At 33.1% G+C, this 22,152-nt stretch overlaps 1 protein-coding gene and 1 long non-coding RNA gene across 5 annotated transcripts in view; one reads left to right on the top strand and one right to left on the bottom strand.

The window, feature by feature from the left end:
* Positions 1-21,126, bottom strand: part of LOC148602159 (uncharacterized) — a 35,718-nt gene extending 14,592 nt beyond the window's left edge. The window contains exons 1-4 of one of the 3 annotated variants that reach the window (XM_088556792.1): positions 20,768-20,916; positions 20,078-20,201; positions 9,705-10,166; positions 9,117-9,278 (exon numbers count right to left, since the gene is read on the bottom strand). In XM_088556792.1, coding sequence (XP_088412918.1) covers positions 9,117-9,278; positions 9,705-10,166; positions 20,078-20,201; positions 20,768-20,782 — 763 coding nt within the window. In that variant the 5' untranslated portion in view covers positions 20,783-20,916. Of the gene's footprint in view, positions 1-9,116; positions 9,279-9,704; positions 10,167-20,077; positions 20,202-20,767 lie in introns of all 3 variants that reach the window. The other 2 variants (XM_088556791.1, XM_088556793.1) reach the window with 2 other exon arrangements.
* On the top strand, positions 1,260-21,085 carry LOC148602160 (uncharacterized). 2 transcript variants are annotated; one of them, XR_015917380.1, is made up of 4 exons: positions 1,260-1,358; positions 2,240-2,294; positions 3,073-3,170; positions 21,071-21,085. It is a non-coding gene; the product is annotated as an uncharacterized LOC148602160 (long non-coding RNA). The 2 variants fall into 2 exon arrangements; XR_015917379.1 differs by lacking the exon at positions 21,071-21,085 and having other exon boundaries at positions 3,073-3,214.
* Positions 21,127-22,152: the final 1,026 nt, after the last annotated feature.

Genomic DNA, 22,152 nt, shown 5'->3' with positions numbered 1-22,152 from the left:
TTAAAAAGTCAACTACATGGGTCACTTTTTATTGTTGGTGCCTATTCACCATCAGATGAGTCAATAGACAATTAGAGACATGAATTAAATAATTTAGATGTATTGTGTACTTACTATATTAATATTGGTCATTTTATAATTGGTGGCGACCTTAATGCCAGTTCTTTGGACAAAGATCATTTTCAAATGTATATAAGTCTAGGGAGTTGTATAACTTTGTTATGAGACACAATCTCTTGTATGCGTGGGACAAGATTAAACATACAGGTCCCAACTATACCTTTATTAAAAAAGAAAGTATCTTGGATTATGTATCGTTAAATAACATATTATTTAAGCAACTAAGGTACTCTGTAATTCTGGAGGAGGGGGTGCTTAGTAGCACATCTGATCACTTATCAATTATAGTCGTTTTAGATATCGATCATTTTCCTCATTACATCTTGAATCGCTGCGAGAAAATACCCGCTTGGTATAAAACAACTGACATTCAATTAAAAGACTACCTAACACAACTACACGAACCTATTGATCTATTGCTACATAAGTTAGTGAATCTGGAAATTGATATAAACTCAGCATATGATGAATTTGTTATTATTTTACGAACTATAGCGAGTAAAACTATTCTCCAATCCGGTTTAAATCCTCACACAAGACCATATTGGAATGAGTCTGTCAAATCCGCTCATAAGAACGAACGTTTATTACGTAACATATGGTTAGCTGATGGACGACCTCGTGGCTTGGAATACTATTCTTATAAGAACTATAAAAAGGCGAAAGCGGATTTCCGTCGAGTACAAAGAGCTGCAAATGAGCAATACTTGCAAAGTTGTTACGATGATCTGAGCGAAAATTCTGAGTCCGACCTTCGATTATTCTGGAAGTCAGTCAAACGCTTTAGCAATTAACATTCCAAAATTGATCCGGAAATGATATACAAGAATAGTGCATACAATACACCTGAGTTCGTTGCTAACTGCTTTGCAAACTTTTTTCTCTGATGTTTACCAGCCGAGTGATGATAATTAGAGTAATCAAGGGAACCAAGGTTATAGCCGTAATCAAAAGAATGCAATCCAGGGACAAAGACCAGACATGGAAAACAGACATACACAACAAAGAAAGCAAAGTAACTAAAATCATACACACAAAGCAACAAAAGCAAATGAAAAGAACATGCACTTTTTTATGGACAAGATAAGTCAGGGTCGAAATTACCTCTCTATACTTACATGTAACATTGCCTTCCCCTGTCTCTGACTGAACTGATTTGCTTTTATTAACTACTTATTTATTTGCAATTTTGTGGATACTTAAACCTTCGCTGAATGTCAAGATTATATTCCTTTAAGGTAGAGACAAATCTTTTAGCATTAATGTCCTTTATTACCCTTGACTCAATTATTAAGGTATGGAATGATCTGTGAGAAAAATTCAATGAGCGCAAATTGTGTATGAATCAAGGCATGATTTTTCTCCCGAAACAATGTTAACATGGTTCAAGGAAAAAATATGTTTTTAATAGGAAAAACTGCAAAAATCGCCCCTGGAAGGTCTCAAGTTCTCAACCAAGCAAAACTATCCAAGTAAAGCTTCACTAAATGTTTTGTTATATGTACATTGTACATACACTACTCATATGCACTTGGAATGTTAAACCATGCATTGTTTAATTGCATAATAACATGTAGTTATGAACAATTGACTGTTCAGAACCAGCTATAGCCACATGAGTTCTTTTCATCTTTGTGGTACGGGCATCATGATTAAAATCAGCTGTTTGTTTGCCTCCAATTACTTCCGGTATGTTCTGTGCCAGAGGCATTATAATCGGAGCCAAACAAACAGCTGATTTTGATCAGATTGTGGTACGGGTATCTTAATTTTGTTTATACTTATCTAATAACATGTCATTGAGGTGTACACATGTAGCTAAGTACATGTAACACTCCGTCTAAGAATCATGCAAAATGTTATACAAGGTTGGAAAACTTTTTTGGTATTTTTTCCCTTTACACACAAACACACACACACACTTTTCAAGTGACGAGTACAAATGTATATACATTTTGTAGTATTAGGGGTGTCCTTCTGTCCTTTCTACCTTCCTGCCGTTGCTCAAGGAGGGGATCCATCTTTTATCTGTTACACCTTCTACACCATTGAATGGTATTGAATGAAACTTTCACCGAATCTTTATTACATGTTTCCATTGTGTACCTTTTTATTTTAGATTTAATTTGGAGGTTAGAGAGTGCATGATATCAAATGGGAAAAGCGTGTATCAAGTTAGTGAACATTGCTTGGTTTTTTAGCGTTTTAACTGTTTAAGTAAACAGAAATTAACATATGGCTTTTCATACAACCCTTGGTCTTAGGAGATATAAATTATATAGAATATATTGCATAATTCAAAGTTAAGGGAGATAACACTAAGTAATTGATACTGGAATTAACTAGAAACTAATATTATACTTTCGAGATTTTTATTTGTGACTGTGTACTTTCTTTGATATATACAATGTACCTGTCGGTCCATATCACGTCATATGGACCCGTAGGAATTTATACAATGTATGGACAGCCTCGCTTTCAAATTCAAAACGTGACGTCACAATGTAAGAAGTTTTGTATGTTTTCTCTTTTCTTCCACACAAATGATCCAAAGATTCAAAGTAAACTTACATGTACATGTACAAATTATGTATAGCAAATAGTTCAAGTTACTTTCGGTCAAATTGCATTATATGAACCGGTTGGTCACCCCAAAAAATTCAATGGCCCTCATGCGCACTTCGGTCTATATAATTATTTTAGGGCGACCAACTGGTCCATATTATTTCCATATCATATGACCCTAAGCATCATGAACTAGTTGCATGACTCACACAAGAACTGCCACTTGAAGAGTGTTGCAATACTCAATAGATACATTTGTAAACAACCCCTTTCTATTTTTTCCAACTAAAACTTAAATTAATTTTCACAGTCTGTCACTAAATCAATGAAGAATATAACGTGATTTAATTGTTCAGAACAAGGCTTTTTCAATTTTCTCTCTTTTAGCCTTTCTGTGGCCTTGATGTCAACTAAGTGCAGATTTCTAGGATGACCATGTCTGTACCAGGAGATTTGACTGATGATAATAGTCCAAAAAGTGAAATGTAAGACTTACTTTTGAAATTAAAGCAAATAAAGGTAGAACAAAGTGCCTTTTATTAAAAATAGAACATAGGGGTCAAAGGTTTTTCATATGTATCTCCAAAACGGTTAGGTTTAGGAAAATTGTTTTAATTGTCAAAATGATCCTGATTATAAGGCATACAAAAGTCTGCAGGGATAAGAGTTGTCAGACGACTCCTTCTGAGAGTTATTGCCCTTGATAGGTTAAAAATGATGTATTTTTACAGTGTTCAGTCAATATCTTGAAAACTATAATAGATAGAAAAAAACTTTTAATTGCTGAAATAATCCTTATGATACAATACCGGTATGGGATAAACTTTCCACTTGCCTTATACCCCATTGCCCCATCCCTCATTCCCCATTGTCCAATACCCCATTCCCCATAGCCCCATACCCCATTGCCCCATTACCTTATTCCCTAAAACCACCCCATTCCCCATTGCTCAATCCCCCATTGCATCGACTTATTTTCCGTTGTCAAATGCCTTTCCCCATTCCGAATAGAAAAAAAGTGAAGTAATTGTTTTTATCATTTTATCAAACACATATAATAGATAAGGATGTAAAAAGTTTTGTACAATCAATATTGATTTTAGAATCTCGCCGGCGAGTTCGAGAATTACCGAAATCACGCGGTATTTGCATTGTTTACATGTATTAACGACACTCCGAGTTGTATGAGAAAACATCATGCACAATATTCTTAAAAATATAGGTATATGTATAATTTGTAAATGAATTTGATTTCTGAAATTATTCTTAAAAATGTTAAAATTGTCCAGAGAAGGTTTTTGTTGTTATGTATATTTTTCAGACTAGATTCTTGAAAATGAGATATTTTTTGCAAATTGAATGAATGCGAACACTGAAAATTACGTTAATGGTCTTAACTAATTGTTTTAAATGTTAAAATAAGCATTATATATGGGCTGTGATAATTTATTTCTATCAAATTTCTCAAAAATGACATATTTCTGCAAATTGTAAGGGTGTGAACATTTTTAATAACAATAATGGTCCAAACGTATTGTTGAAAATATTAAAACAGGCAATGTTTGTATCCGGTTGGTAGTTGCGACACTCATATTTCAGTCAAAAATCTTCAAAAAGACATATTTTGCAAAGTTTATGTGTGCGAACACCTTTAATATACCTATTAGTCTATATAGATTGTAAAAAATGTTAAAATTGCCTATATCATTATTATGTTGATGGCCGTGATACATATATTTCAGACCAAATTATTGAGATATTTTTTTTGTTTTTTTTTTTTGCAAATTGAATGAGTGCGAACACTTGAAAATACCTTTATGGTCTTATATTATGGTTTAAAACGTTACAATTGTCACAATAGGCTTCATATGTTTGGATGTGACATATTGATTTCAGTTCAACTACTTAAAAATGACACATTTTGTATATTGTTAGGATGCGAACAGTTTTAATTTTAATAATGATCCAAAATTCTTGTATAAAATATTAAAAACGGCAATATTGTTATCCTTTTCGTGGTCGCGACGAACACATATTTCTGCCAATTGAAAGCTAAGGGAATAAACATTTTATTATTATTTTTTTAAATGGTATTGTTATTATTGCTTAATGTGTTTAATTTGTCAATATTAAAATCATACGAGTGTCTCCGACACAAAATTAATATTATTTCAGTATAAATTTTGAAAAAAAAAATTCACGTTTAGAAATCGTATGACCGCGAAAAGTTTCCATCAATAACAAATGTACTTACGGTTAATATTTAAAAAAATGCCAATGAATAATGAATTGCGACACCTGTAATCATTAGAAATTACTCTTAAACAATCTTGCTTAAAAATGGTTTTAATTGCTGTCATAGAATTATGATAGGTATGTTGCTTGCGAAAAAAGGCAGAACAATTTGTTTGATTGACCAATCAAAATTATTCCCACGCCCCATTCCCTTGTTCATTTACCCCATTCCCAATGCCACATTACCCATTGCCCCATTCCCCATACCCCATTGCCCCGTCTCCCATTCCTCACTATCTCATCCCCAATTGCCCCATACTGCATAAAATAGGAAGTTTATCCCATACAGGTACTGTAAGGCCTACAAAAATTCTGAGAGAGTAAAATCGATGGACAACTCCTTGTTAAGAGTTATACTTATTGAAAGACAAGCATTTAAGCAGATTTGCGATTCAGGCTCCTTTCTTCTTGTTTCTTACACCACCACAAGAAATGTTTGCAATTATATTGTATTACCCTCAGTGTCCTTATTGTAGTTGATATCCTTCGAGTTTCATTTATTTAGTATACACCTTTAGTAAAATTTATCAGATTTAAAAAAAGTGTTCTAATGTTCCTTTTTTGTCTACCCTGGACTTCCCTTTTTATTGGCAACTCAGTGTGTGTTTCTAGAAAAAGAAGTGGGCTCCTACCTTATCGGTGCACCTGGTCCATGCTTTTTAGTAGAGTCTGAATTGCTCATTTACTGTTGTTTCTTTGTACATATTATTTTGGTTGTTTTATTTGTTGTGTGGTTCTGTTTTCCATGCCTGGTCTTTATCCATAGATTATATTATTTTGGTTTCTGCCAGAATCTTGCTTCCCTTGATTATTCTTTCCTAAAGATACTAAGGAAGGCCTTTCAGATGCTTTGGATGATGCATTGTACAGATCTTCCCTTGAAACAATTAAGACCCCAATGTTCGCCTTTATGTCCCATTTCTAAAGGAACATTTTCAAACAGTCGGGAGTTACTAATGTTGTGGTCTCTATATAAAAAAAACAAAAATATTTGTCCCAGCTACCACCAAGTCTAGTATTGCTGACATCCCAATCAACAACAAGCCCCATGGGAAGTATAATGTTTGGTCATGTTGATCGAGTTTATCTACGGCTTGTTGAAGTATGGCTTCTTCAGTAGAAAAAGGTAATCCAATAGCACCTGAAATAATAATGAACACGTAAGATCCAGTCTTCATACACTTTTGGACACTGCCCATGGTAAAGGTGATTCGTGAAGAAGGAAAAAAAATGGAAAAAATAATAATTTTTTTTTATCTACATATGATATACTTGTAAGTAACGGTAGATTTGTCTGTATTTTTGATACAATCTTACTTTCATATCCCACTTTTAACTGTGAAGTCAACCTCATATCTTGACCTACACTTAGAAATCGATGGTAAAGGAAAACTTTTCACCAAACTATACGACAAACGTGATGACTTTTCATTCAGAATTGTCAACTTTCCTTTCATCTGTGGCAACATCCCTTCGGCTCCTGCGTATGGAGTGTTCATACCACAACTCATACGTTATGCCAGAGCTTGCCGAAACTACGCGCTAGAAGTCTGACAAATAGGCTTCTGGAACAGGGTTCTGTTGCTACAAGATTGAAGTCATCACTACAGAAATTTTATGGTCGTCACCATGAACTCGTGGATCGTAATGGTGTATCCATCTGCACCATGAAAACTGATTCATTCAAAGGGTCATAGTTTTCCTTTCCTCGTTTGTCTACTACCCCGGACTTGACTTTTTATTAGCAACTCGGCGGGTGTTTCTTGAAAAGCAGAGGGCGCTTACCCTACCGGTGCACCTGGTCCATGCTCCCAGTATTTAGTGGAGTCCGAGTTGCTCATTTGCTTTTGTTACTTTGTTTGTATGATTTAAGTTACTTTATGTTCTTTGTAGTGTATGTCTGTTTTCCATGTTTGGTATTTGTCCCAGGATTACATTCTTTTGATTACCGTTATAACCCTTGATTACTCTTTTTAAAACTTTGCACAGTTGTGTAATACCGATAAAATACAGGTTAAGTTCAAGCTACAGTAAAATTCGACATGCTGTTTTAAACATTTTGCCATCCTTTTTTTTGGTTCCCTTGATTATTCTTTCACGAAGTTCAACTGAATAATCACGAATGATATTCAAATGAAATCGTCACAAACTGTATTTCTGAACTAAAATATTGTTTTCAAATTTATTATCGTTACTTCAAAATTATTACTTTATTATAAAAATACACATCGTGCAAACATCGATTTTGTTGCAATTTATTGAAGTGTATGATGCTTTCCGTTATTGATAATTAAACGCTGTGAGACTTTGACTGATTTTTTAATTTGTTTTAATATTGTTTTTCTTTCGCAGATTGATAAGAAATATAAACATTGACCTAGAATTGTTGATAAATTGAATCATGTTTGGCGTCTTTCACATAATCTTTTGAACAGTTTGTTAAACTTGCATATAAAGTAATCACAAATGCCTTTACAACACCAACAATTAGGGGAAAAAGAAAAAAAAATGTTTTAATCAAACGAACCTTTTGAAGTCAGTAATTCAATATAGCTCATTTAGGGTGACCTTTTACATTTATTTTTATAAAGTATCGTTGCTGATACTGAAAATCCTTCCCGGTATGCAGCGGAATAAAACCTTTACAGCTTCTTGTTTAAACCTCAACCTAATCTTAGTGTATATAATTGTACCCTTTATTTAAGTTTTCAACCACTGAATAATTAAGTAGCACTCCAGCTAAGAATCATGCAAAATATGATTCATAGGTAAAAAGCCTACATATTCTTGTTTTTGATATTTTGTTTGAATTGCCATAATAAGCAGAAATTAACGTTCAGTTTGTCGTATAACCCGTGTTCTTAGGAGATAAAAATTATATAAAATATCACTGTTGATTTAAAAATTAAGGGAGATAACTCTTTACATGACACTCAAAAACAATCGCAAGTATCGGATTTTCAATGTTGATTATCTCCTAGGAACAGACAGATCTGAATAAACAATTACACATTTCATAGTACAGACCCATAAAACAACTTAATTACAAAAATAAAAATATGTAGCCTTTTTTAGGTGTATCACATTTTTCAGATTTTGCATGATTCTTACAGACAGCTACTTAAGAAGTTCGGGTAGAAATGAGATAATCAAAAATCAGCGAAAAAAGAAATATCTGAAATATTTTCATGATGAGAAATGAGCAGATATTGATAACTCGGTTTCTTGATCAATTTTAAAATCGTTATGTTCTTTAAATACATGTATGAATATTTTGTTTAAAATGTGATTGGCTAGCGGGCAAAAGTTGGTACGAGTAACACAATTATTTATTAATCCTATTCGCTGTTTTATTAGATATCTGAGAATTAAAATGAATTTAGTTGAGGCTGTTGGAATCTGGATACATACAGAAACTAGGTTTGAGTCAAAACATCTTCACAGTCTAATACTAAGTGTTGTACGATTATTGACTAGAAATTGTTAGAACCGGAAAATTATGTGTTATATAAAAGATTGAAAAAGAGACATGGCAGGTTGTTTATAATAGGATAATTTTGTGCAAATATAACAAAAACAATTAGTTTAGTGTACATACTTAAGTCTTGTCGATTCATACTACTTTCACTTAGTATTTTTCTGATATGTTTTGCAAATATTGTCATTAAATATGAAAGAAAACACAAACAATCATTCAATCAAAAACATTACCCTTGGTAGCTATCTGTAAAAACGTACGAAAATGTATTGAAACCTTATCCGACCTATTTGAATATTCATTGCTTTAGTTTTTATATGATATTGATTTACCATCAAAGAAAGAAAAACGCTTAAGGAAACCATATTAACATCTAGTTACCACTGGTTATTTAAATTAAAGACGTATTGCATTTGTTTTTGGTGGAAATTCACAAGAACAGTCATTATATTGAAAAAGCTTGCGGAAATAAAAGCAAAGGATAATGAAACAAATAACAAACGAAACAACAAAGCAACAAAATATTAATGAAAAGCAATAAGAAAAATCGGAGTTAGGGAATTCGGTTTGCTAGTTTAACAAAGTTATTATAATTTCATTTCGTTATTTTTAGCAATATGAATATAAGTATTTTTTAGAGTTTTGTATTAAATCTTACCAGCTATAATTGTGCACACCAATATATAGATCCGAATTCGACTAGTGAAATTGCCGTTACGTTTTCCTAGTCCTACACCGTATAGTATCGCTGGAATTAATGTACAAACTAAAGCCACTGTCATGATGCTATACACATATGCATGCATTTGTTCGTAGACATCTAAAATGCAAGAAAAAATATTATTGTTTTGTATTTATCAAACTACCCTTCGTTGATAATAATTTTCGCGAGTTAGGAAATCAAATCAATTCGACGGTATTCATTTGTACGACTTAAACTCTATTCAATAACAATTGACTTATTCGAGGCATTGTATTTATTTATTTTTCATTGCTTTTTTTTATTGTTCTATTAATTTTTTTTATCACAAAATTCTATGCAATAATTCTTTGGTTTACAGAATTTTTTTAAAGACATGTTTTGCATGTATTCGTTGTTTGAATTCAAATACAGAAAAAGATAGAGCATTGTAATAATCCTATTCAAATTAATTACTTCAATAGAAGAAATAGCAATTTCACGAAACAAAAATTGAGAAAACCATAAAAAACATATGCAATGCATAATGAGCGTTATAGTAAATACCTTGAGAATAGTCGCTTTCATCAAACTTCAATAAGTAAGTTTTTTTAGACATCGATGTGCATCCAACATTATTGCACAAAGTAATGTACCAGATCCCGCGTCGTACTTCTACATTTTCGTGGACTTCGTACGTTCCATTTGCATTGCTGATGTAATTTTCATGTTCACTTATGAACAGTCCATCACCCCCATGCGAAGAAATATGGAAAATGAAACTTATAACCATTATGACAAACTCATACACTAGTAGTGAGGGTTTACGAATATCTATTGAGTCAGTTCTCATCGATATCCTGGAAGACCTTGCCAGACATAAATTCAATGTTCCAATAGTAAAAGAAATTAATCCTGCAACTGCCAATAAGAACAACGCCCATGGAAAATAAAGTCGATTTGGGCCATGCTTGTGTTCAACAGCTTGGATCATTTCTTGACGTATCGTTATTTCAAGAAGAAATATTCCTAGAATAGAAGTGCAAAGTCGGTTTAAGCTTAAACTGATTAGAAATAGCACGGCATTTCCATTTTGTTCTAAGCATCGTTTGTATTTTGATTTACGTAAACCTGTACAATGTTATTGTATATTTATTTAATTTTAAAAATGTCACAAACATGAGACAGTGCGACCACTTTTCTTCGTTCAATTGAAGAAAAACCAAGAAATGTTTCAAAATTCAGAAACAAATTACTATATTGAAAACATACATGATATCGTACTTCAGGTGAATGCAATAATTCGAAATCTATCTGAAAAATTAAAATATATGATGTCATTTGCATTTAACACCGTTATTGAAATAATAATATCGAAAGTTATGTTTACGTTCAAAGGATTTATTGTAACGTCGCTACTTTTAGTTGATGACTTCTGTAATCCTCAGTAAATCGCAACGACTCGGCCTTTTTGGTTAAACGGGGAGTAGCAGAAATGCCCGAGTAGTTTCGATTGATCAGAATTTTTTTAAGTGCGTGTTATAGGGATCTCACTTGCAATCCTCAGATTCATTTACATGAGCTCGCCATTTTGAAAAAAAAATAATAGCCTCAAGTATATGTAAGAATTTTAAAAAGCAAATGAAATGTAAATGCATAAAGTAATTATTGAATAATATCATAACTGTAGGTAGAACTAGTGATTTCTCAATCTATTTTCTGTAATTTAATAATGTAGAATGTATAATTTCAAATTCTAATTGTATATATTAAACGTTTAGAAGTTTGCATAAGTCCGATGGGTGCAACCTGATTTTAAAAACAATTTCGTTAAAGAAAAGTGTACACACAAATATTGATTAACACAGTAGAAATCATGTACAATATTTAGTGCATAAACTTCATACATAGAAATTTGTTAGAACGATTTGATCATAATAATGCTTAAATGGTCTGTACTACAAGTAAGATACGTAAACTTCCTTTATTTAATTCATTTTCTACATGTATTCAGTTCCCCGTGGTTTTTATTCTTTGAAGACGTTTCTTGTAATTGAATTGGGGGAGGGAAACACGAGCGCGTTCCTAAAGGAATTTATGCTGGTTGAAGTAATGGCTTTGAAAACAACCTTTGACTGCTACAATATCCAATTTTATGTTATTGACATACTGCAAACAAACGAAGTTATACAAAAATTTATGGTTTTATAATTCTAAGATTCAAGAATATGCATGAAAAGAAAAAACTGCACACTCGTAGTTTAGAAAACAAAAAGAAAACTGAAAACTGGTCGAGTAGAGCATTTTAAAACAAGAATAAGGAAATGCAAACACATAACTAAAGAAAATCAATGTATTTCTCAAAATTATCGCACATTTGTAGTTTTAATACTAAAAATATGGTTTACGCGCTATAACATATATATATAACGTTTTTAAAAACGTGTTATCAAGATAAATCACGGTTTGACTATATGGGAGAATCGTTTAAAAAGAAGGAAATGGGAGTACATATTTAATAATATTTAAGGATATTGACCGAATAGTGTAAATTATTAACGAGAATGCCTGAACCACAAATATTGGAAAATGACTTGAATTTGACATCCCTGGTAAAGAGAATGGAAATGAGAATAATGGGCCAAGAGTACAATTGTCTGAAACTGACGAAGTAGCACAAGCATGCGTAAACATTTGAATTTGAATAAAGTGATTCCGATCCGTTGTTTGTAAATTAACTGGTAAAGTCTGGAACTGTTGAATAAATATTTGCTACAAAATTGTACAGCAACAAAATAAAACATGTGAAATTAACTTACATAAATGGTTTGAATATAGATTAAATTACAGGTGACTGTTATTAATGACTTTGAATGGACAAATGAGCAACCTAAACTCCACGAAAATGGGAGATTGGACCAGGTGCACCGGTAAGGTAAGCGTCCCCTGCCTTTCTATAAATACTCGCAGAGTTGCTCATAAAAGTCAAGTGCCGGGTAGACAAAAGGGAAAGGAAAAAATATCATGTTTAACAATCATGAAGTGTTCATGGTGCAGAAGGATACACCATAACGATCCACGAGTTCATGATGACAACCATAAAACTTCTATATTGGGACTTTAATCTGTTAGCAACATAACCCTGTTCCAGAAGCCTAATTGTAAGAAATCTAGCGCGATTAAAAAAGTCTGTGTAGTTATAACACGCTCCGGCATAACGTATGAGATGTAATATGAAAATTCCTTACAAAAGTGCTAAGGGATGCTACCACCGATGAAAGGAAAGTTGACAATATGGAATAAAAGTCATCGTGTTTGTCGTAAAGTTTGGTCAATTGCTTTCATTTACCATAGATCTCTAAGTGTGGGTCAAAATATGAGGCTGACTTCACTGTGTTTGAAGTATCTCTTTTCTCTTTTCCATTAATTGATATTTGACATTCTTAGGAGTAGATGCAAAGCACAATATCCCGGAAGAGTAATTAAGGGAACCAAGGTTATAGGGTAATCAGAAGAATGTAATCCAGGGACAAAGACCAGACATGGAAAACAGACATACACAAAAAAGAACAAAAAGTAGCTAAAATCATACATACAAAATAACAAAAGCAAATGAGCAACTCGGACTCCACCAAAAACTGGGAGCAAGGACCAGGTGCACCGGTAGGATAAGCGTCCTCTGCTTTTCTAGAAATTAAAGTCCGGGGTAGACGAAAGAGGGAAGTAAAATAATGACACGTTTAACAAATCAGTTTTCATAAAAATCCTAACATGACAGTGGTTTCCCATTGGGACCATGCACCTGTCTTGGACACCACCAAGGACCGTAGGGTAATCATTGACATATCCAAAATAGGACCCCAAACTGCATGCTTACTGATCTAGTTAAAACCAGATGGCCGCAATAATTAACATCATATCTATAAACATGATGAAATTAGGAAAATTCTTGGAGACCTCATATAGAGTTATACAAACAACTAACTGAAATTTGAATGATACAATATATGAATCGACTAGCACAAAATTTATCAATAATGATTTATGGTTGGAAAGTCTACATATTATCAATATTACTTTTTGTAATTTTGTTTAAAATGTTATAGCTAGCAGAAACTAACGAGTGGCTTTCCATATCATCCTTGTTCTTAAAAGATAAAATATTATAAAGAATGCAATGTAGAATTCAAAATTAAGGGAGGTAATTCTGTAAATGACACTTAAATACAATAGAAACTGTTGGCTTTTCAATGTGGATTATTTCCTCAGAGCAGATAGATTGGAATGAATTTTGAATGAATAATTATACATTTCATTATATAGACTTATAAAACAATTAAATAACACTAAAAATATGCAGCCTTTTTTTGGTGTATCAAATAATACAGAATTGGCATGATTATTACAAAGACTACTACAAAGAAGCAATAAATATCTAGTTCATTGCTTCGTAAAAAAAACTGTATTTTTACAAAACACAAAACAGAAAAAAAAAATGCTTATCAATATCAACGATGCTATATTTTATATCACGTGTAAATTACATTCATTTGGGCAGATACCAAAATTCGTGGTTCACTATCCTAATCATTCTCCGTACACGTTTTAGCTGTAATACTTGACTTGATAAAAATAAAATGCACACAATTGTATTTTAAAATACATCGTTTATTAATCATTTTAGTCCGGCTTGCACGAATTGCAATATTCTTTTAAGAAATTGAATAGGCTAAAAAAAAATATGAATTATTGTCAATTTGAAACTCAACAACTGATAAAACGAATTGCTTTTAAATAGTTTATATAGCTACACACTCTTATATATAACTTACATAAGGTACACTTCCCATATATTGGGGACTAAAATATTATTGGACGGGAAAAGAATAGATTGGGGACTTTGGTAATGCGAACGGGGAAAGGGGCAAAGGAAATTTTGGAATCGATAGCAATTAGGCTAACATCTTGGCTCCTTTGATTACTATTTCACATCACTGGGTCGATACCTCTGCTGGTTGATTTTGTCCCAGGGGGTATCATCAGCCCATTTAAATAATTTACGGTTTTAACAAGAGGAATAAATGAAAAACTTGTTCGGAGGTCTCCCAGTATAAAAGAAGGTCTGAATTTTATAACAGACCGGCACACTTTTATCTCGCATCTACCCAAAAGAACTTGAGATAAAGGATACTACAGACACTGTGAAGTCAGCCTCATATCTTGACCTACACTTAGGAATCGATGGTAAAGGGAAAATATTGGCCAAACTTTACGACAAACGTGATGACTTTTCATTCAGAACTGTCAACTTTCCTTTCATCTGTGGCAACATCCCTTCGGCTCCTGCGTATGGAGTGTTCATATCACAACTCATACGTTATGCCAGAGCTTGCCGAAACTACGCAGAATTTCTGTATCGCGCTAGAACTCTAACAAATAGGCTTCTGGAACAGATTTCTGTTGCTACCAGATTAAAGTCATTACTACAGAAGTTTTATGGTCGTCATCATGAACTCGTGGATCGTTATGGTATCCATCAGACCATGAAAACTATTTATTTATTTATTCAAAGGGTCATAGTTTTCCTTTCCTCGTTTGTCTACCCCGGACTTGACTTTTTATGAGCAACTCGGTGGTTGTTTCTAGAAAAGCAGAGGACGCTTACCCTACCGGTGCACCTGGTCCATGCTCCCAGTTTTTAGTGGAGTCCGAGTTGCTCATTTACTTTTGTAACTTTGTATGTATGATTTTAGTTACTTTATGTTCTTTGTTGTGTATGTCTGTTTTCCATGTCTGGTCTTTGTCCCTGGATTGCATTCTTTTGATTACCGCTATAACCTTGGTTCCCTTGATTACTCTTTAAATGATATGATTGACTTCAACGATGACGAATCATATATATCAAAATGTGGAATTAAAAATTGCAAAACATACAATATTCTAATAACTGACTCATTCTTCACTAGACCACTTACGAACAAAACCTATCACACAAGAAGTCATGATGACTAGTTTTCATGACCGTACATATAGATAACTTTAATGACCTTCTCTATTGGTATTTTTATAGTACAATGGGCACCCTAGCGAAAGATAAATAACAGACAACATATTTGTCATGTAAAGTAGACAATATTTTTGCTACATCCGAGTTTTTGAAAATTGATGTAGCGTACTTAAAACTTTCATACGTTTCAAAATTGAAGCCCTTACAAACACTGACAGAGAATCAATGTCTTCTTGTTCTCGTTTTATCCACTTTCTTTCGTAGTTCTGTTGGGCATCCATAAGAACTTTAAAGTTTTAACGTTTCTTCATTCTTCATCTTGACCTATAACACAAACTGGTTAGAGGAGTTTGTGGAAACCAATATCCAAAATGATGGCTACATATCTGTATAATGATAAGGTAGGTTCAGCAACAGGAGTCTCAAGACTTGTTTTGTAAAGCGAGTGTAGTACAGTGAGAGGCACAGAATAGAGTTTAGTGCTGGGATGAAGTCCAAGAGGGTTTTGTATGAAAGGAAGAAGACCATCTATGGAGACATCATGCATCTTAAGTGATGTATAGTGGCGATGACCATGACTCCTTATCCGTCTTGTATTCATCACATTTATGTTATTGTTATATTGGCTTGAAAGGTTTCCTATACTTTTGATGTTGTCATTGCACCCGGATGGTATTGCAATACCTAGTCTGCGTATCCAGTGTTCCTCTCTTTCCCTGCAATAGCTTTTACTTTGGACAGGACTGTTTGTTGGATGGTATATTTATTCAAGAACACGAAATTTCACAGGGAGTATTGAATGAACCTGTTGATTAAAATGTTGATAAATTGTCAGGAATTTGGTATTATTCCGACCGATGACCGCACATACATTCGTTCGAAATCATTTGATCATTTCTTCAACTACCGTTTGTCAACAAAGGTATAGATGCAAATACTTGGCTAACATCTTCTATCACAAAAACAGCTCGAACAAATATCCGCGTATTTCAAATCAATGCTTATCATATATGTCTATACTTCACCTATTGCACCCAGAATTTTCTATAACAAAAGGCTGTTTCAAGACCTCGAGATTGAGGACTTCATGGCTAATCCACCTGACTGTTCTTGCAAAAACTCTCTATTCAAATATGGTAATTCTTGACATGTCATTACGGGGGGGTTTAAACATCATCGAAAACGAATCTCTCCGAAAGGTCCTCTCTAATGGTCCCAAGTATCGTGAACCACGCTCCATAAATTGGAATTAAAACTTTAAAGTTCTCATGGATGCAGTAGAGGACTACGAAAGAAAGTTGTTAATTCGAGAACAAGAAGACATTGATTTTCTGTCAGAGTTGGTAAGACCTGTGAGGTCTTTAATTTTGAAACGTATGGAAGTTTTAAATAGGTCAGGTCAATGAGTGTCAACGCTACATCAATTTGTTAAAAACTCCGATGTAGCAAAAACATTGTCTACTATATATCACAAATATGTTGTCGTTCCAGCAGACAAAATCCAAAATAACATTGTTTTTGTCTGCAACACGTATTACATCCAATGTCTATTATCACCTGTAGACGTAGAAAAAAATAGCAGTAATAAATCCTATACTGCTACCACACCACCAAAGAAGAGATAGTAAAAACTATAAATCTGAGCTGTCCTCTTTTGGTCTCTACCAAAGACGATGAATGTGATCTACCGTCTATATACTGGATTCCTAAACTCCACAATAACACTTACAAACAGCGTTACAAAAAAGGATCTGCAAAATGTACTACTAAACCTCTTTTGAAACCTTTAACTTCTTTACTCACAAAAATGGTCTACAGCCCTTCCACGACCCTTGTTACTCCCGTATTGGTATTAAGTGAATGTGGATCCTGAAGAATTCGAAAGATCATCTAAAAACACTCAATTCAAGATAATTAAGAGAATACAATAGCATTAAAACCTATGATATGTCAACTCTTTATACGTCTATTACCCTTACTAAAAAAAAAAATAAAATGGCAAAGTCATAAACTGCTACAATGTCACAAGAAATGTTTACGTTAATGTCTGTAGGCGATAACAATTTTCCATTACACTGACACTTTTCGGAAATGCTATCAGGGCATAATCTAGGCGGCGAAATGGAGATTTAAATCGCCAAGAATGTTTAACACTAGTTCAAAAGTCGCCAGCTTGTGTTCTTTTAAGAGAAGTGAAGTCGCTGTAAAATTTGACCAAAGAGAGATAACTCTAGCCCTTCCGTTTAATAAATAACCAAAATGGCGGCAATTTTCGTAACGAAGAGAAAACTTGAATTGGAAGTTCATTTCATTTTCATCAGTTCCAAGCAATCCAGGGAAAATTTCACCCATTCTAGCGACTTGGATAATGGATTAAATTAGCAGAACTTATTTGAATGAAACATTTTCAACTTATTGAGTTCAAAATCAAAGGAAAACAATCACAAAATGTAAGGTACATGTATATTTTATGATCCTTGATTAAACATTTAATTTGATGACAACAATTAATTTATTTACTCAATGAAAGACTCTTAGAATGATTTCAGTGGTTTTAAAAGACAATTAATAATTGGTATGTTCAGCTTGGATAACAGTTATGTGTGTGAGTGTGTGGATTTGAAGTGACAGTTTGTTTTGATAAAGCAAACATAAAGATAAATTAAACTAACTGTTATCACTTATAAAAAAAATCAGGGAAATTTATTAGATAATAGACTACCATTATGGCATATCAAGATGCAGTCATTTCTTTATTAAGTTAAATTATAACTATCAATAATTTGAAAATCCACCCTTTTAGAATAATTATTTACTCAGTGTGTCATTTTAATGTGAAATTTTCCCAAATGCTCATAATATTCTACACATTTACAACATTAAAATCATCCATAAAATTATGAACACAGACATGTAAATGCAATAAAATCCTTCACAAGGCATATCAGAGCTATAAATAGATCAACGAAATGTGCAGCATCATGCACACTTGTATTACAAACTTTAAGCATTCATTGGGATAAGGTAAAAATGTGCACGGTTATGATAAAACACATAAGTGAAGGAAACATCGGATATCGTTTTACCCACTGTGTCACGTGCCACTTGAATATAACAATAGATCATTTGAGCGTTTGTAAACAAAAGTGAAACGAAAGTATTTTTCATCTCACCCGATGTGTTTCACTCAACCGAATTTCTTGACTCATATTTCAAAAGAATCCGAATGAAATAAGAAATCTGTCTTTATCTGATAAAAAATCATGAGGGATAGTGGAAAACAATTATCTTTCCCCGAATTTGACAGATTAACAAATTTCACGGCTCAACATATTTCTAATGTGATTTTCTTGGCTAATCTGACGATTCATTTCTTTTTCAAGCGAAATTCAGGACAAATACATTAATACAAATTATTTTGCCAAATTTTGACAATTTTGGTTACGATGAACAGGTCGAGAAAAAGCTTTGTATAGTTGTGTTGAAAGATTTGATTCATAAAATCCCAATAAATCGAAAAAATAGCAAAATCGCGTATTTTTTAACCTGTATTATCAAACAACCTCATGAAAATCGTATAATAGATATTTAAGTCATTTTAAAACAGTATTACTGTAGAATGCGACTTAAGAGTTTTTTTTATTACGTAAAGCGGCCTTAGCTTAAAAAAAAGTACACCTAGAAATAACTATGTAGTTCTTGGTAGATAGAAATAACTATGAAGTTCTTGGTAGATAGAAATAACTATGTAGTTCTTGGTAGATAAAAATAACTATGTAGTTCTTGGTAGATAGAAATAACTATGTAGTTCTTGGTAGATAGAAATAACTATATAGTTCTTGGTATAGATACCTCGTACTTGTAAAAACATAATTCAAAATCATCTTCCAAAATAACTGAAGAAGTTTTCAAATAGAGAACTACTTGTCCAGTGTGGTTGACATGTTTTTCAACAAAGTATGCTCCTTTACTTGCTGACCTATTCCTATATAGATGACGTATTATTTTTGAACAATCCTAGTTTCGGAAATTTTGTACATTGCATCTACCCCAAAGACCTGGAGATAAAAGATACCACCACAGACACTGTGTAGTCAGCATGATATTTTGCCCACAATTTGATATCGATGATAAATGAATGCTATTGACCAAACTACACGACAAACACGATGACTTTTCATTCCGTATTGTCAACTTTCCTTTCATCGATGGCAACATCCCTTCAGCACCTGCGTATAGAGTTTTCATATCACAACTGATACATTATGCCAGAGCTTCCCATAAATACACAGACTATTTGAATCGCGCTAGACTACTTACAATTAAGCTACTGCAACAGGATTTTGTTGCAACAAGATTGAAGTCATCACTACAGAAGTTTTATGGTCGTCATCATGAATTCGTAGATCGTTACGATGTATTCATCTACACCATAAAACCCGATTTGCTCAATGTGTCATAGTTGTCCTTTCCTCTTTCGTCTAACCTGGACTTGGCTTTTTATGAGCGACTCTGCAGGTGCTTCTAGAAAAGCAGGCAGAGGACATCTACCATACAGGTACACCATGTCCATGCTCCCAGTTTATGGTGGAGTCCGTGTTGCGTAATTAATTTTGTCAAATTGATAATTTCCTTTGTAGCTGTGTATGTTTTATTTTGGTTATTAAATGTTTTTGTAGTTTATGTCTGTTTTCCATGTCTTGTCTTTGTCCCTGGGTTACATTCTCTTGATTTCCGCTAGAATCGTAGTTCCCTAGATTACTCCATGATACTAAAATAAGATTGATGTAAATGTTGAATACACATGTTCCAAAGATTTGTCCCTTACCCTAGGTGTACCTCATTAAAATGTCAGTGATTTAAATTATCATAAACTCCAACAAAAATGAGATGTTATAGACTTATATAGTTCAATGAATGCATATGCATGTACCTATGGTAAGACACGGAGCCACCATCACAGGACGAATCTTCTTTAGATCAGTGACCTTGAAATACGCCAATCTGTACAGAAGTCCAATCAGTCCAGTAAGAAACAATGATAACGTCACTTTAACCTGCCAACAAACAGTTTCTATGTAGTCTATTATATGTTTCTGTGTATGGATACCGGCACAGAAAAACAAAACATCAACTATAGGAGTATTCTTATAAAAAGTTTCCCCTTCATTCATTTTTAGACCTGTTTTTTTTTTATATTTGTTTTGGTTTTGGTTAAGTGAGTGGTTGAAGCGTTAACATGCATCCTCCACTCAGATGGCTACACCGAACATACGAGGCTAAAAGTATACGTTTGGTATTAGACGGGTCCGCAGAAATTGGCCAGCAATGTACATTCGAAGTGAAAGTATCTTTTGAATTGATTAAGAATTAAAATATGCAATTCATTAAAAAAATGTTTTTAAAAAAATAAATGTTTACAGTCTCTTGATCCGGTTCGCTTAATTTTATTTAAATGGACAACCACTTACCTCTCCTATCTCGCTCCTTCATCTATCATCCTTTTTTTATGATTTAACAAATGCCAAAAAATGAATATGTGTGATTTCACTTATATTTAACATTAGTAGAACTCTATTTTTAAAATGACGTGTAATTGAAATAAGGTATAGGCACAACTCACCCAATAAATCACCATCAAACAATGCTTTTATTGATTTGGTGCTACATATGCCACCTTTGGTACATTTTGTTTGATACCATAGTCCGGTCTTAGTAATGCATCCATCTGAGGATACCTCTATTTTGAGGCCATCATTCACAAACACAATAACGAGTAAGACCATTATCAGAAAGGTAAAACCACATTCCGCTTTGAAAGCTGGAGTAAAATTCAAATTCCTGTTAGTGTTCTCCATGTTGACTGCGCCTGCACAGAATAGTAGAAAGATATGAATGTTACACAATGCCTTTTTTACGTATTTAGGTTTGATTACAAGTACAGCAGGCGTTTTAACTGTTGACGAAAGGCCAGCACTAAAGTGACATATTATATTGACGTCAACTACTTGTGTACATATGATCACCTTCTGGAGTTAAGATACATTAACCTCATTGTACTTTACATTCTGTTACATTTCAATAATCGTTTCATCTCAGTTTCAAGTGGGTATAGATGTTACATTCAACATATATATTGACAGTTTGTGTATTAATCAGGCAGTGTGTGCAATATGGTAAGAATAGACCTGCCACAGCGACAGTGTTATTTGACTTTGTATGGGTTAAAGACAAGGTTTATTGAAATGAGTTTAGATCTCATTGAAATGAACTGCGGGTGAACAATTTTGAGGGTAGTCTATATCATTCTAACACCAAATTTCTAAAAAATCTCCAGGAAGTCGACACATTTTTCTCTTTGATATATTGGATATTTTCCAATAATAAAAAGCCTGTGTTAGATTTCATCAAATATCCCTACATGTGAATTTCATAAAGATTTTACATGTAGGTGGTTGCTACTTAAAAAATGAAGATGTAACAATCATTTAGTGTGAAAAATATGTCTTATCTCATTCTATACATGTGTATATATGAATAAAGAATTCAGTAAAAGTTATTTTACTTATTTTTTTGTGCTGAATTGATATTCATTGGCAATCATTATTCTTGACACAAGAATACCCAGATTTTGTATGAATATTGAATTATAACTATCACGTACAAATATATTTCAGTAGAAAACTTCATATTAGAAGTCATTGACAAATTCATGAATCAAGTGACCATAGAGATACTTTACATCATTAATTGAATGAATCAATAAGAATCAGATAAATTTGGAAAATAATGAAATATGCTCAGAAAAAAACAATCACATGTATTTACAATGTTGGCACGTAGTTTATGGTTTATTGAAGAGAAAATTACATTATGTTCCCTTTAGAAGTGTCAGAGTATGCAATAACCTTCAAAGTTAACATAGAATGATAGGGAAAATGTGTTATCTTCCTTTGATGATGAAATTGCAATGCACCTCATATAGCTTATACCTCGAATTCTTGACAT

This window comes from Perna viridis, chromosome 12, assembly GCF_037379345.1.
Source record: "Perna viridis isolate PV_CMFRI_1.1 ecotype Kerala chromosome 12, ASM3737934v1, whole genome shotgun sequence".
NCBI lineage: Eukaryota > Metazoa > Mollusca > Bivalvia > Mytilida > Mytilidae > Perna > Perna viridis.
The sequence above is the reverse complement of the archived record's forward strand: the minus strand, read 5'-3'. Positions and strand labels throughout refer to the sequence as shown.